General features: G+C 38.0%; 1 protein-coding gene across 1 annotated transcript in view; it reads right to left on the bottom strand.

Moving 5' to 3' along the window:
* LOC113235319 (zinc finger protein jing homolog) overlaps positions 1–10,027 on the bottom strand; it is a 218,057-nt gene extending 208,030 nt beyond the window's left edge. The window contains exon 1 of the mRNA XM_026470980.1: positions 9,716–10,027. Within this exon, the coding sequence (XP_026326765.1) occupies positions 9,716–9,993 (278 nt within the window). The 5' untranslated portion in view covers positions 9,994–10,027. The remainder of the gene's footprint in view (positions 1–9,715) is intronic.
* Between the last annotated feature and the right edge of the window lie 3,034 nt (positions 10,028–13,061).

Below are 13,061 nucleotides of genomic sequence, written 5' to 3'. Positions count from 1 at the left end.
GAATAGGCCCTATCTTTCTCTGAATAGGTAGATTACGTATTTACAAAGACAGACGTGTAGTGTTATATTTCTTCTCAATGCAAAGTACACCTTCACTATCTTATCTAAGTAAAACACTTGATGTGGGAGTATGGTAGGTATACAACGAACTGGGTTAGTTTGACAAAGAAGCACTGTCTAAACCCCCGATGAGGAACGGCGATAACTTCAATGTCACAACTTCTTTTAAATTACGGTTTATTACTTTACTAATCTAGAGTAATATAAAGCAGAGCCAAAAAAGTTTCTTGAGAGCTTTATGTACCACCGGGACAGTTGCTTCACAGCGCAAGTCCGGTCGTGTTTGAAGTACTGCTGTCACTTATGGGATGGCTCTGCTAAATACCAACTGGCCACCTTGGATTCAATCGACAAACATGCCAAAACATGCTAATAGGTGATTCGGAATTAGTTGAGGCAAAGCTGCAGAGCCTTGAACACCGCCGTAAAGTTGCCTGCTTATCGGTATTCTACAGAATATATCACGGAGAGTGTGCGATGGAATTGCATAATTTGATTCCGCTTTCCCGTTTTCATGATCGGGGGACTGGATGTGGGCTGGGATTCCAACCCTGTTGTGGATATTCGCAAGATTCGCACGCAGCGTTTCGCTTACACATTTATATGGCGAGCGGCTGGACAGTGGAATTCCCTGCCTGCGGACGAACGTTCCAACCCCGAACGCTATAACTTGGACCTTTTCAAGGCGAGAGTGAATAGGCATTATTTAGGTGTGCATACTACATCGTCGAGGTCAAATGCGCACATGTTTTTTTTTAAACTTAGGTACTATGTGGCATAATCTTAAATCAACATCTAGGCAATAACGATGAGTCGCTATTTTATAATTAATAACATCCCTACACAGTATATCTAAACAGGAACCATAAAACATTCATTATCAACCCATTGTACATCCCACTGCTGGGTACTGGTCTCCCCTAAGGAGAGAGGATGAGCCTTAGTTAACCACACGGGGTTTGAAACATTTCCCACATTTTTTTGTTTCTATGATACCAAGTGACAGAACGAACATGTCATGGCTGGTGGTAAGCGACACGCCTGTCCATAGCAGTTGCTGTGCTACTCAGAGCTATAAATCGCAAAGATCTGGCACTGCCACTACATCTGTCACCTTGAGACTAAAGTTGAAAAGTCCTATGTGCCATCAAAACGGAACGCAATAATGCTCACATTACCTACTGCTTGGCGTAGAAATAGGAAAGATATAGAAAATAGATAAAATAGACAGAAATAGCTACCACCCTGGACGAACTCTTGCACAAGGAGCTCTACTGCTACTATGAAATCAATGATATTATAATGGCGAAGGAAAACATAATTTTCCTTCGCCATTATAATAGCAAGAGATCTGCACTAAACCATTCGCATATTCAATACTTAACTTAGATATTAAAGTAATAGATACATGCCAACAGAGGGATTCGAAGCGTTAACCTCTCAATTGCGAACCTATATGTTGTAGTAAAATAAATAATACGTGACCACGGTCACGGTTGATGGGACCTGTATAGGGCCCGAAACGTTGGTTTGTTTGAAAAACAAATACGCGATTTACATCCGGAAAAATAGATTCATTTCTATGTGTAACAATCGCGAAAACTTAAGAACGCAATAAATACGAATTATTATTACATGTGTGTCCCTACCCTCATTAAGTCGTTGTATGGCCGTAATCAATTACAATATTTCGTAGCAGCGAAAGTAAACCGGTGACAAAACAATTCACTGAACATAAAAAAACGTAGGCATATTCAGTTTATAAAGAAACCTTAGTTAGGGTCTGGCCACATCTTTGGGATCATAAAATAGTCTAACAGGAAGAAGAGTTTGGAATGTGGAATGTCGCTTTTGTAGGTTAAGACCTTGTCAAATTTCCAAATCCAAAATCACGGGCCGAGTTTTCCCGAGCGCGCACGAAGGCCGAGGGCCAATGTGCCGCGCGGGCGCATGCTTCTAATGACAGGGGCGAAGAGTGCGGGGTGAGGCGAGGGGCGACCGGTCGCGACGTCCGGAGGTATGTAGCCGATTGGAATTTTTGGGGTCAGCTGATTGTTAGTGATTTTTTATCTGAGAAAATATTTCCACATTCCCAAAACGTAATCTGTTACTCGTCAAACAACGCTAGGTGTGTTACAAATGAGTGGCAAAGGATTGATTCTGGTGGATTTATTTCTTACAAAATATAATAAAATTGCAATTCCTTAACCACAAACATAACCCTGGAAGTCCACCACGATACTATGCGATACTATGTGACTGCGTGCGAAGCTCATACGTACTACATTATGTCAGTTTTACGATGAAAGTAATGTCAAAATTCGATACGAAATCTGTCATTTGACGTTTCGGAGTAAGGAACTAAGGACTTATATCAAACGATCTTCGTGCGCGTTTCGTGGTAGCCTCCGCTTCGATACGAAGCCTTTAACGATGGTCGTTGCTTTGTATTCGTGGTAGACCTCATGTACGTACTGTGCACATCGGACAAGGGATCAGGATACGAAGCGGGGAGGGGTGATGCGGTGCGTAAGTAAGCGGCATTAAGTTGCGACACCGCATTGCTCGTGTGGCACTTGGTGCTTTCTTCTTCTTATTGTGCCGAAGGCATGCTTGCTATCGTGGTGAAAGGATTGGCCAATCGGCGTATGCTACGTGCAGGAAGAGAATACGGTACTTCATATGGGGAGGCTCCATTCGTGCATCCCAACTTGGTGCGTTGAAATCGTTGCTGACAATGCGACAATGCAAGGCACTGGCAGAGCCCGTGTGGCAACAGTCTTAGTTAAAAACTCGAGGCAGTAGAATACCACAGGGCGGCCGGGAACCCGTTCGCTGTCCCCCGGTGCGCCCGGTTAGAACTCCTAACTTTTTTATTTCACTGCTCACCCTTTTGTGGTTTAGGTTCGCGCGAGCGCCCTGCCTACACATCCACGTTTTGTTTCGTGCTATTCACTTGCTATATCGCTTTCTCGCGCCACTTTTTCCTTAGAAAAACACCAAAAAAGTTTTAACTATTTTTGACGTCGCGACAATGAATAGCTTAATTTATTATGTCTAGGGTTGATAACATTGTTTGGTACGATTATTTGCATACTTTGATTAAACATGTAACGATAAGACATGTTACTAACACGACATATTAGCAAAACTCAAGTGTATAACGTTATCAATTATGAAATTGAACTATAGATATAACGTGTAACTGCGTATCAGTACAATTTGAAGGATAATCATTAGCTAGGGGAAATGTTAATTTTTAACTGAAGTAATGTGAATTTTAAAGTATACCAAATTGATTTTGTTTATTTTGTAACAAGTTAACTCAAAATTAACTCAAAGTTAACTCAATATGTACCTGGTTTTCAAGTAGCATTTATTGCCCTCTATAATGGACGTTACTTTCAATTTTGCCTAAAAATGTAATTAACATACACGCCTATAGCCACCAACAAATGCCCTAAGTTGCCTATATATAACTAACTCCGTGACCGAACGGTTACCATGCGGACTGCCACGCAGAGGTCCCAGGTTCGATTCTCGGGCCGGGAGAAATATTTGTGTGGCCTACATTTATTTCACTCGTGAGTTTGGGTGTAATTTGTGGTTGTCTATGTGTGTGTACATACGCACCAGCGATACTGGGATACGTTATTACTATTATTAAGAAGAAAAAAGTTTGATCGATCAAAAAGTATTGATGTAATTTAAAATTGGAAATACTAACCGTCATTTCCGTTGACCTTGTGAAAATTTGAATTTGTGACATCGCCGAAAACTTTTTCTTAGCTGATAACAATATTTTTATACACTACTAGCCCTTTAAGAATAAAATGCAATGTGGCTCGAATTACGTGTCCGGGAGTGTCGTTCAATTCTGAATTTAATGGTCTATGTTGCGATGTTTTTAAGGACATCCCCAATCTAAGCGAGATACTTCCATTTTTCACGCTTCCATCGATCTACCAACATTACTTTTTTTACACGACTTCCTTTTTTTTCCTGGTCGCACTACATCCTCTTTGATACCACAACGCTCTCTTAGTAAACTGTTCTGCATTCTACCTTTAAGACTCATACCATCACTATACCATGCGTCAATTTTAGTTGTTTCGCAACTCCCCACACACAGTCCCTTCATTATGTTTAAATGGGACACTTGTTTATTTTCGAAAGATAAGGCTGCTGAATGCCGCAGATAGCATGTTTTTTAAATTTCTTTTCAATTCAGTCGAAATATGAGAAACATAGTCCATAAACTTAATAAACATAGAAAGTAATGTAAAAAAGTTGATTTATAGGAATGAAATAAACTATCTTGGATGCGTTATTAGTTTGGTATTGTCGTCTTGGTGGTTTTGCCCTTAAGTATGGGGATATTTGGGCTCTTATCCGAACAAGACATTTTTGAGTAAGTAAATAAAGAAATAGTTATATTTATTTATAATACCTATTCTGCGAACATACTCCACCAGCTCGTTGTTATAATTGTTTTCAATAACAGTAGAGCTTCTTGTGAAAAAGTTTGTTAGGGAAGTACTTCCACCGTTCCGATTTCTGCCGTCAAAGCATTATTATTGCGTTCCGGTTTTTAATGTGACTTGTCAACTTATGTCTCAAGGTGACGGGAGCAGTGGCAGTGCCCCTCAGATCTTAGCGTTTTAAACATTCACTTACAATTATATGGACGTCGGGTCCGCGCTAAAAAGTGTCCGCACTTGTAAGGCGCTAAAATCGTATACAGAGCGCCAAACTTCGCTTTAGTTTTCATTTGTTCGACTGACAGCGCGATACTGCGATGACATTACAATTTAAATTTCGAATAGGTTGACTTGGGACATTTTTTTCGTGGTTTTTGTATTAGACCCGTCGTCCATTTATTTGTAAGTCAACGGTTTTAAAGCTCTGAGAGATCCACGACTTGTTCGTCCCGTTACTTGATAACACAAAAAAAAATACAAAGAGAGAAAAATTCCGCCGAGTGAAGAAAAGCTTTCACAGATGGAGCCACGGCAAAAAGCCGTTAAAATCAAAAACAAATATCTGCAGCAAGCATATGGAGAAGTTCGTAAGGTCTGCTGAGTCGTTCCGTACGTAGCTCAATTGGGAGAGCGATAGACCCGGTATGGCGGAAATGACGCTGGTTCAAGTCCAACTGGATGGAAGGAACTTTTATTTTTGTTTGTTCGATCTTTATATCAATTAGAACAATAAAGACGTTGTTATTGATGGGATTTTTTGTGTTACGATAACAAGTTTCCGGTATTCAAAAGAACTCTATGTTATAAGCTCTTACATACACTTTAGTAACAATGATTTGACGACCACCCAATACGAATGATTTACACTGAGGTCGCTGGATGTGGAGATTCCGGGTTTGATTCCCGGTAGCACAAACTTGGGAAACGAGCTTTTGAAAATTGGTTCTCTTGATTCCTACGAACAACGTATCAAGGATTACTTCCTGGATTCATAAGTTTCGTCTGTTCTCCGCTATCCCTAAATTTATTTCCTGAACTTATATTTTATTTTCTTATCGTTTTTTCCGTGAAAAGTATATATAAATAATAAAATGTTATTCATTTCGTATGAAATAATTTTTTTAAATCAAATTTGACCAATGATCCTTACATAAAACTGAGTCCGTGTACTACAAAAAATTTATCAATTTTATTCGTTTTTGAATGAAACTATTTTTCCGGATTTAAATCGCGTATATTTGTTTTTTCAAACAAACCGACGTTTCGGGCCATCGGATCGGGTCCCATGGTCAACCGTGACCATGGGACCTGTAAATCCGGAAAAATAGTTTCATTTCCTATGTGTAACAATCGCGAAAACCTAAGAATTCGACAAACTTACGCTTGGCCAAAAAAATTGACTGACAAAATCGTTTTCACAAAAAAACACTTAATGGTACCTAAGACTGTACCTCATATCTCCTATGGTTTCGGATTTCCCCATACTGTTCCGTTTGAAAAGAACACAGTATAACTCAGCTACGGAGGACTACGTAGGAGTAAGTAAGTAAGTATACTTATAGGGGTCGCACGTCACAATACGAAAAAGGCAATTTTCGGGAAATGCCCTAAATGGCGAAAGTTTCTGAATACTTATTCACTATAACTATAGGTACTTACCTATAACTTTGAAAAAACAAGAACATCGTTTAGTAACTCTATTGAAAGTAGCCATCGCTGATATTCTACCAAAGCCCGTAATGAAGAACATAATAAAAATTGAAAAACACACCTGAGCTAAAACTTCAATTAAAAAATCTAAAATAATCTACATAATATTCAAAAGCATCTCAGTTCAATGACCTGTGATAGTGTTATGTCAACAATTGTAACGTAATTATGAAATATATAGGTATCACAGTACATAATACATGAATACATGCCTACTTCCTTGACCTAACCTTTGATATTGGATACTTTATTAACTAAAGATAACAATGTGTTATTGTAACTGTTTTTTTAACCATACATCTACTATTACGATGATTGATGCCAGTGGAAAACAACAAGGTAGTAGCTACCTTGCTAATGGTAGCAAGTGACGGGACGAACAAGTCGTGCCCCTGGTGATGCACAAGCACCTTTATCCTTCAAATCCGTAACGCAGTAATGCTCACATTACTGTTTGGCGGCAGAACTATGTAAGTAGCAGTACTTCTATGGACGAACTCTTTCACAAGGAGCTTTACTGCTACTAAATAACATAAATATCGCATATAGAGGTTATCTATTTGCGTAGGTATGTATTTATTCACGTTAATAGTTTTCAAATAGAGTAAAGTTTCCTAAACATCACTTGTGAGATAAAACATCGCAATGACACTTGTTATAAAGAGAGCTAATGTAAAGAGTAAAGAGAATAAAAAGGATAGAGACGCCCTGTGGTACTAGTGTGAATATTTTGTGCTATACGTACAAAGTCATGAGCGGTTTATTGGATCCAATTTCCTCTATAATCTCAAGCAGGCCTAAAACTGCAGTAGTATTCATTACTATGTTTTATTTTATTATTGACTGCATCCTTGGCCAAACGGTTACCATCCTGCCATCCTGGACTGACACGCAGAGGTCCGGTTTTCGATTCCCGGGCCGGGAGATATAATAACGCACACACACATAGTCCTGCCCTAGAGAAACTCAATGTCGCGGGTGCCATGGACTCAACCATAGACAACCACAAATTGCATTCAAACTCATGAGAAAAATAATGTAGACCGTATAAAAAAAATAGTTTGCATGAAGTATGGTGAATGCTGCAGAAGCGAGAGCTTTGCGCAATATTACTATGTGCCGTATTAGCCTTAAAGACGGAATGCCGGAATGACCGAGTGTGGATGGAGGCGAGGTAGGCCTCGTCGTACAAATCTCTATCCGATTGGGGATGTCCTTAAAACAGAGTTAAAAGTACACCAGGAATAAATGGGCATGTATGAAGAGACTTACGTGAGTGGAGGAGGAGAAGGATGTTTGTCAGGAGCGTAGCACGTGGAGGTCCATAGTCTCTGCCTACCTCAGTGTCACGTGATGTTTGTAAAAATACGTTTCATTTCCAATAATTTGTAAATATGAACGAAATTAAATTTGATTGAATGTCAGGATGTTATACCACATGATATCAATTTTTTTTTAAATTACTCCACTAGTTTGTTGTAATATTATCAAACAAAAATCGAATACTAGAAAAATTCATGAGTTTTTTCTAAGTAATCGATCTCTGTTTAATAATATTGTAACAAAATATGAACGTGTATAAAGTCTCATTATACGATCGCATTAATTCTATCTCTCACAAATTACACGACTTACGGGTTTAATATAATTATTATGTTCAATAATTTCTTCATACGCATATTGCATGATTTAGATCAGAAGAAATAGTTTTATTACCAATCGCGAAAACCTAAAAACTGGATTTATTAATTTACTTTATTTCAGTATACCTACTATCGAAAACAAAAACAAACTGCAATGAGAACGACGACAAACGTTCCGAGCTGATATCATTCAGATAATACCACTAAAGTGGCCTATGTAGGTCACCCATTATTGCTCCATATCAGGCCTCCACTTGTCCATCTACACAGGGTGTGGCCTGGTGAAATAATATTGTACGACATGGTATTGTTTCTAGGTAGGTACTTTCTTACTTGGTATTTACATTTATCTTCCATCTTGTCTTCTAGCTCACGAGCTGTCACGATTGAAACTCAAGTTTTGTCCTAATATTATGACAATATTAATATTTGTTACGAATTCTTCGCTACGTATGTTTAATTAATCTTTAAACGTAGGTACTAAGCAGATGGATGACCACCTATCAGGGCGACGCGACGCAGCGATTCCATTCAATGTTATTTGATTAAATTCCATTTTAATATTTAATTACCAATACAATTAGGTATTAAGAAGGTTCCACGTGATGACTTACGTTTCTTTCTTAAGGAATACGAAAACTTATCTTATCTATGAAGCTCAAATTTCATTTGTATTAAAATAATCTTAAAATTAGTCCGTAAAGCATAGATAACATTTTTATCAAATCAAATTATAACGTCATCCATTTAATAATGATAAAAAACGGTGACTTGTTCGCAAGAAACGAAGTCAAGTTCAATGGCAAAAGAATATTGAATAACGAAAGCCAAGTTTCGAAAATGGTTAATTAAATATTTCAAAAATTTTATATATGGCAATACATAGTAATAATTACATACTAAACAATTTGTTACTTGAAGGAAAACAGTGTTTAGTTTAAAATAGCAATGTACCGAGAGCCAAAAATTCCAATTAAAAACAGAAATGCAAAATTCTACTTTTAAAAATTCTGCCATATTTTATCCTAACGTTCCGTTTTGGCAAGTAAGTACTACCTATTTATAAATACCTACTTATGACAGTGGCATAAAACTGAATATAAAATAGAAAAATTAGCGTATACCAACCAGTACCAATGTATGAAAGTAGAATATTTCAAAACTCGGAATAATTACACGTTTTAAAGAATATTATAACGGGCAGCATAAGTTGGGAATGTAGTGCGTTACATAACTAAGCAACAAGCGGTAAATTCGTAAAAATAAACCTATACATTGTCAAGGCCTCAGGCGATCTGGCATGACACGAGGTGATAGGTAAACAACTGTTTTTCATTCATCAAGGGCAAATAGCGTGTGAATGACTGAAAATCTACCGGTTTGAGAACAACAGATACAGCAGGCATGTCAGTACTGTCTTACTCTACCTGCAATTTATTTTAGGAAGTAAAAAATTATAAATAAACAAACAGAAAGCAAACGTCATTTACAACCTGTCCGCAGTAGCAATGGCGAATCGTTTTGGCAACAAGCTAGTCGCAATTCATTACGTATCGTGCTCGTAATAACGAGCACGATGAATAGTTAACAAGTCAAATGATTCGCGTCGTGTCGCGGCCTAGCAGACTACGCCGAGGGCATTCAACCTCGCGGACGGCGGCGCAGCGCGAAGCTGCTGCTCCTCACAATGACCATGACATCGAAATCAACACGACCGCCTCCACTTCGGTCACTGGAGCACTGACACCACGGAGTAAAAAAATCGAAAATAGTGAAATGGAATTCAGTCAAGATTCATAACAGAAATCTTCCTCAACTAACCTGTCAGAAGACTCGGAGCTGTCGTATCTGTCGAAGCATCGCTTCTTCCTTTCTTCACCGTCCTTGATGCCCGCCTCGCACGATTTTCGGGAGCCCGCCGAAGCGGCCGCGGCGGAACGATTAGCGGCCACGCCGCGAGAATCACTTTTCTCACACGATTCACTCGCAAGTTCGGTGTAGAACGATAACTTCATTCTATCGCGTTCAAATGGTTCATCACTGCACTTTTTTGTGTCACTATGCCCTGTCTTGGACGCGGAAAAAGTTAATTCGTTCATTTGTCTCGGGTCGGTGCGGTCTTCGGGCGACCCATCCGCCATCTTTGAGCGCACGAGTGTTTTGTCGCACGTTTCCATGCGGCGCCACGCTCAGCGGTGGCGCTGAAGTCGCGTGCGGCACGGGAGGGTAGAGGGGAGTCGTGACGTCACGGCGGCTGCGCGGCCGCGGGGGCAGGCACGTGACGTAACGGCTCCGCCCCTTGCATGTGCAGGGGCTCTGTCATTGGCCGCGGGTTACGCAATGCGAGCCTATTCAAACAGCCAAGGGAGCGTAGGACTTGCCTGGCCCTATAAGCCGTCCGTCCCAGTCCTACGGTAGTGCAGTATAATGCCCTACTGCACACTACACCCACTTCACGCACACACGTATATTATTTGGAAATAACAAGTGTCAAGCTATAGCAATGTAGACCTTATCGGCTTACAAATGAAAACTCCACGAGAATCTAGGTTACGAAATATTATTCTATTGTAGCAAAGTATCGCCATTAGAACAATCTTAACACTTTCGTCACTTTTCTCCTATATAGACGCCGATAGGTATCCTTTTCGATATGAATTATTTTTTTCATAGTTTTTATTGACTAACATCAATTTTTTACAAGCAAGCACCGTGTTTGCATTATCAAATCGATAGAAGTAGATAGGTACCTACCAACATAATGAGTACCTAGGTACTTACACCATAATACTTAGATAGGTAGAACGCTGTGACTTTTGAATTTTTGGTTGTTTTGTACGAGAGACTAATACTTTTCATTCCAAAACATAAATAAGTTGTCGAAACCGTTTTAAACATCTGTGTATGTACAATGTCTGTGCACCAAAGTTATAATTACCTACGAAATTTTAACAATCCACAATTTAATAAGACCATTATAAGGTAGTTGTAGGGTGTTTATTTTTGGAATATAAGTATGTACCACTAATAAACTAAGTATATATGTATATATTTCCGATAACAATTTTCCTACGTTCCTTAAAACGAATTAAAAAACATTACATATAGCGACTCTATTTTTCAAATCGATCGAAATAGCGATTTTCATCTTGCCCGCTGCAAACTTAGTACCTACACGATAACTAGCTGTAGCCTTGCTGTAGCTATAATAGCGCTACCGACCACCTCAGTCAACAAGTTCAAAAAACTTTTCGTAAAGAACTATAAACGACATCTAGTGATTATTATTAAAACTACGTAGTCAGGTAGGCGCATTGAATTTCACTTTAAAGTTAAGAGCGAAAGTGGTTCTTGATGAAAAAATAGATGGCGCTTTAAAATATGAAAATTGAATCGCACTCCTCATTGATCTTTATTTGGTAGGCCAATGGCACTCCTCAGCAATATTAGCAATTAGAACACTGATTGATGTAAGAAACGTTTGCGATTTTCCAAAAAATAAATTATAATTTCATCATTCATTAATAATAAAACGATTCTTAAACGTCAACAACCGAAAAACGCCCATCATACGCCCCACTGCTGGGGCACGGGTCTCTTCTCAGGCGAGGGCCACTTTGGCCCAACGAGTGTTGGGGACTGTACACGCTTTCTGGGGGCTGTGAACCGTCTTCGAAGTGTAGGTTTCATCACGACGATGTTTTCTTTCACCGAAAAGCTGATAAATTTCAAGTCCGGATTCGAACTCGCGGCTTTTACTTGAGAGGCGGCTTAGGCTAACACGGCTTACACGGATTCTTAAATGAATTTCACGAAAAATATTACTAACATTTCAAAATATATAAACGATTCTGTGGTAAAAGGGGTTAACCGACATTTACATACTGTTAACGATTTACTACTGCTTGGAACTTACACTGATGATAGTGACTTTTAAATGTTTATAAACTTTTCTGATTCGGGCACGCGTTAGTACGGACCTCTATAGTTTAATTATTATCAAATGAAACGACAAAAGTTAATAGAAAAATATATATAGTTTTTTAAAGGTACACAATATATCTGTAACGGCACAAACAAATAAAAATACAAAATATCTAATTAAATACTGATTGTAAATAGAGAAAAATAAATTTAAATCAATAAATAGTTAAGTTAAATTAAATCAGATAATAAAAAATCTCAATGCAATAAATTTTCATCTTACAATTACAGGCAATAAACTAAACTGTGTGACCATTGATTACAAAATTTGAATTGGTTTATTAAAATCACTGACATAACAAGAATATTTAGTTCATGGCAACATTATCAAAGCTCGTCGTATTTTAATATCCACTGATTTTGGTTGTGAGCGAAAATATACGTTACATTCATTATAAGAGATGTAAGAAATCATGGCGTCTATATGGGCTGTATTTACCTATCACGGGACCTCGTGATGCCATTTCCATTCTATTCTTACGTCACTATTTAAAACTTCACTATAGCTTTTTGAACGGAATATAGGCTCTCTTTTTTATTACTACTCTTTGTCTAAGCAAATTCAATATTTGGTTTGATAATAACACCGAATACACAGCGGCTCAGCTACAGAAAGCTATGGAGTAAAATATGGAATGATATAATTAAATGCTCAATTATAACAAGTCTTCACTAATATATCCGACGGAAAATGAATCATTCAAAAGTGAACTTAAAGCATGGTTCTGTATAGTACCCTTTAGCAGTTTAAAAAAAACACATTTAATCTAAAGATCTATTCTGCAAATACATGCATAATAAATAAAAATAAATTAGAATAACCTTACATACCTAGCTCATCATTTTGTTCATATAATTTATATAAAAATTTATGTAACACATAGAGGTAGGTAAACGTAATGTATTTAAAGAAATTAAACCTATCGTTGTAAGTAGATATAAAGCATTGCACACTTTACCTAATCTAGCGGTAACGTTTTTAATATTCCATCAAAAGCATGTGAAAAAGTTGGCCAGTTCTGAATAATAGAGAAGCGTGGCTTCTCGGATAACAGAATTTAAATCTAACTAGCCACCATGTTATATTAGAACACCTTCAATCTTAGCCACAGAATAAACATAACAATAGCGACAATGTGATCTAACTACTGTAATAACTAATAAATCATAACAATATTTTTAC

The sequence above is a fragment of the Hyposmocoma kahamanoa genome, unplaced genomic scaffold (genome assembly GCF_003589595.1).
Source record: "Hyposmocoma kahamanoa isolate Upper Pololo Valley unplaced genomic scaffold, ASM358959v1 87, whole genome shotgun sequence".
Lineage (NCBI taxonomy): Eukaryota > Metazoa > Arthropoda > Insecta > Lepidoptera > Cosmopterigidae > Hyposmocoma > Hyposmocoma kahamanoa.
Note: the sequence above shows the minus strand (reverse complement) of the source record. Positions and strands in the feature narration are given on the sequence as shown.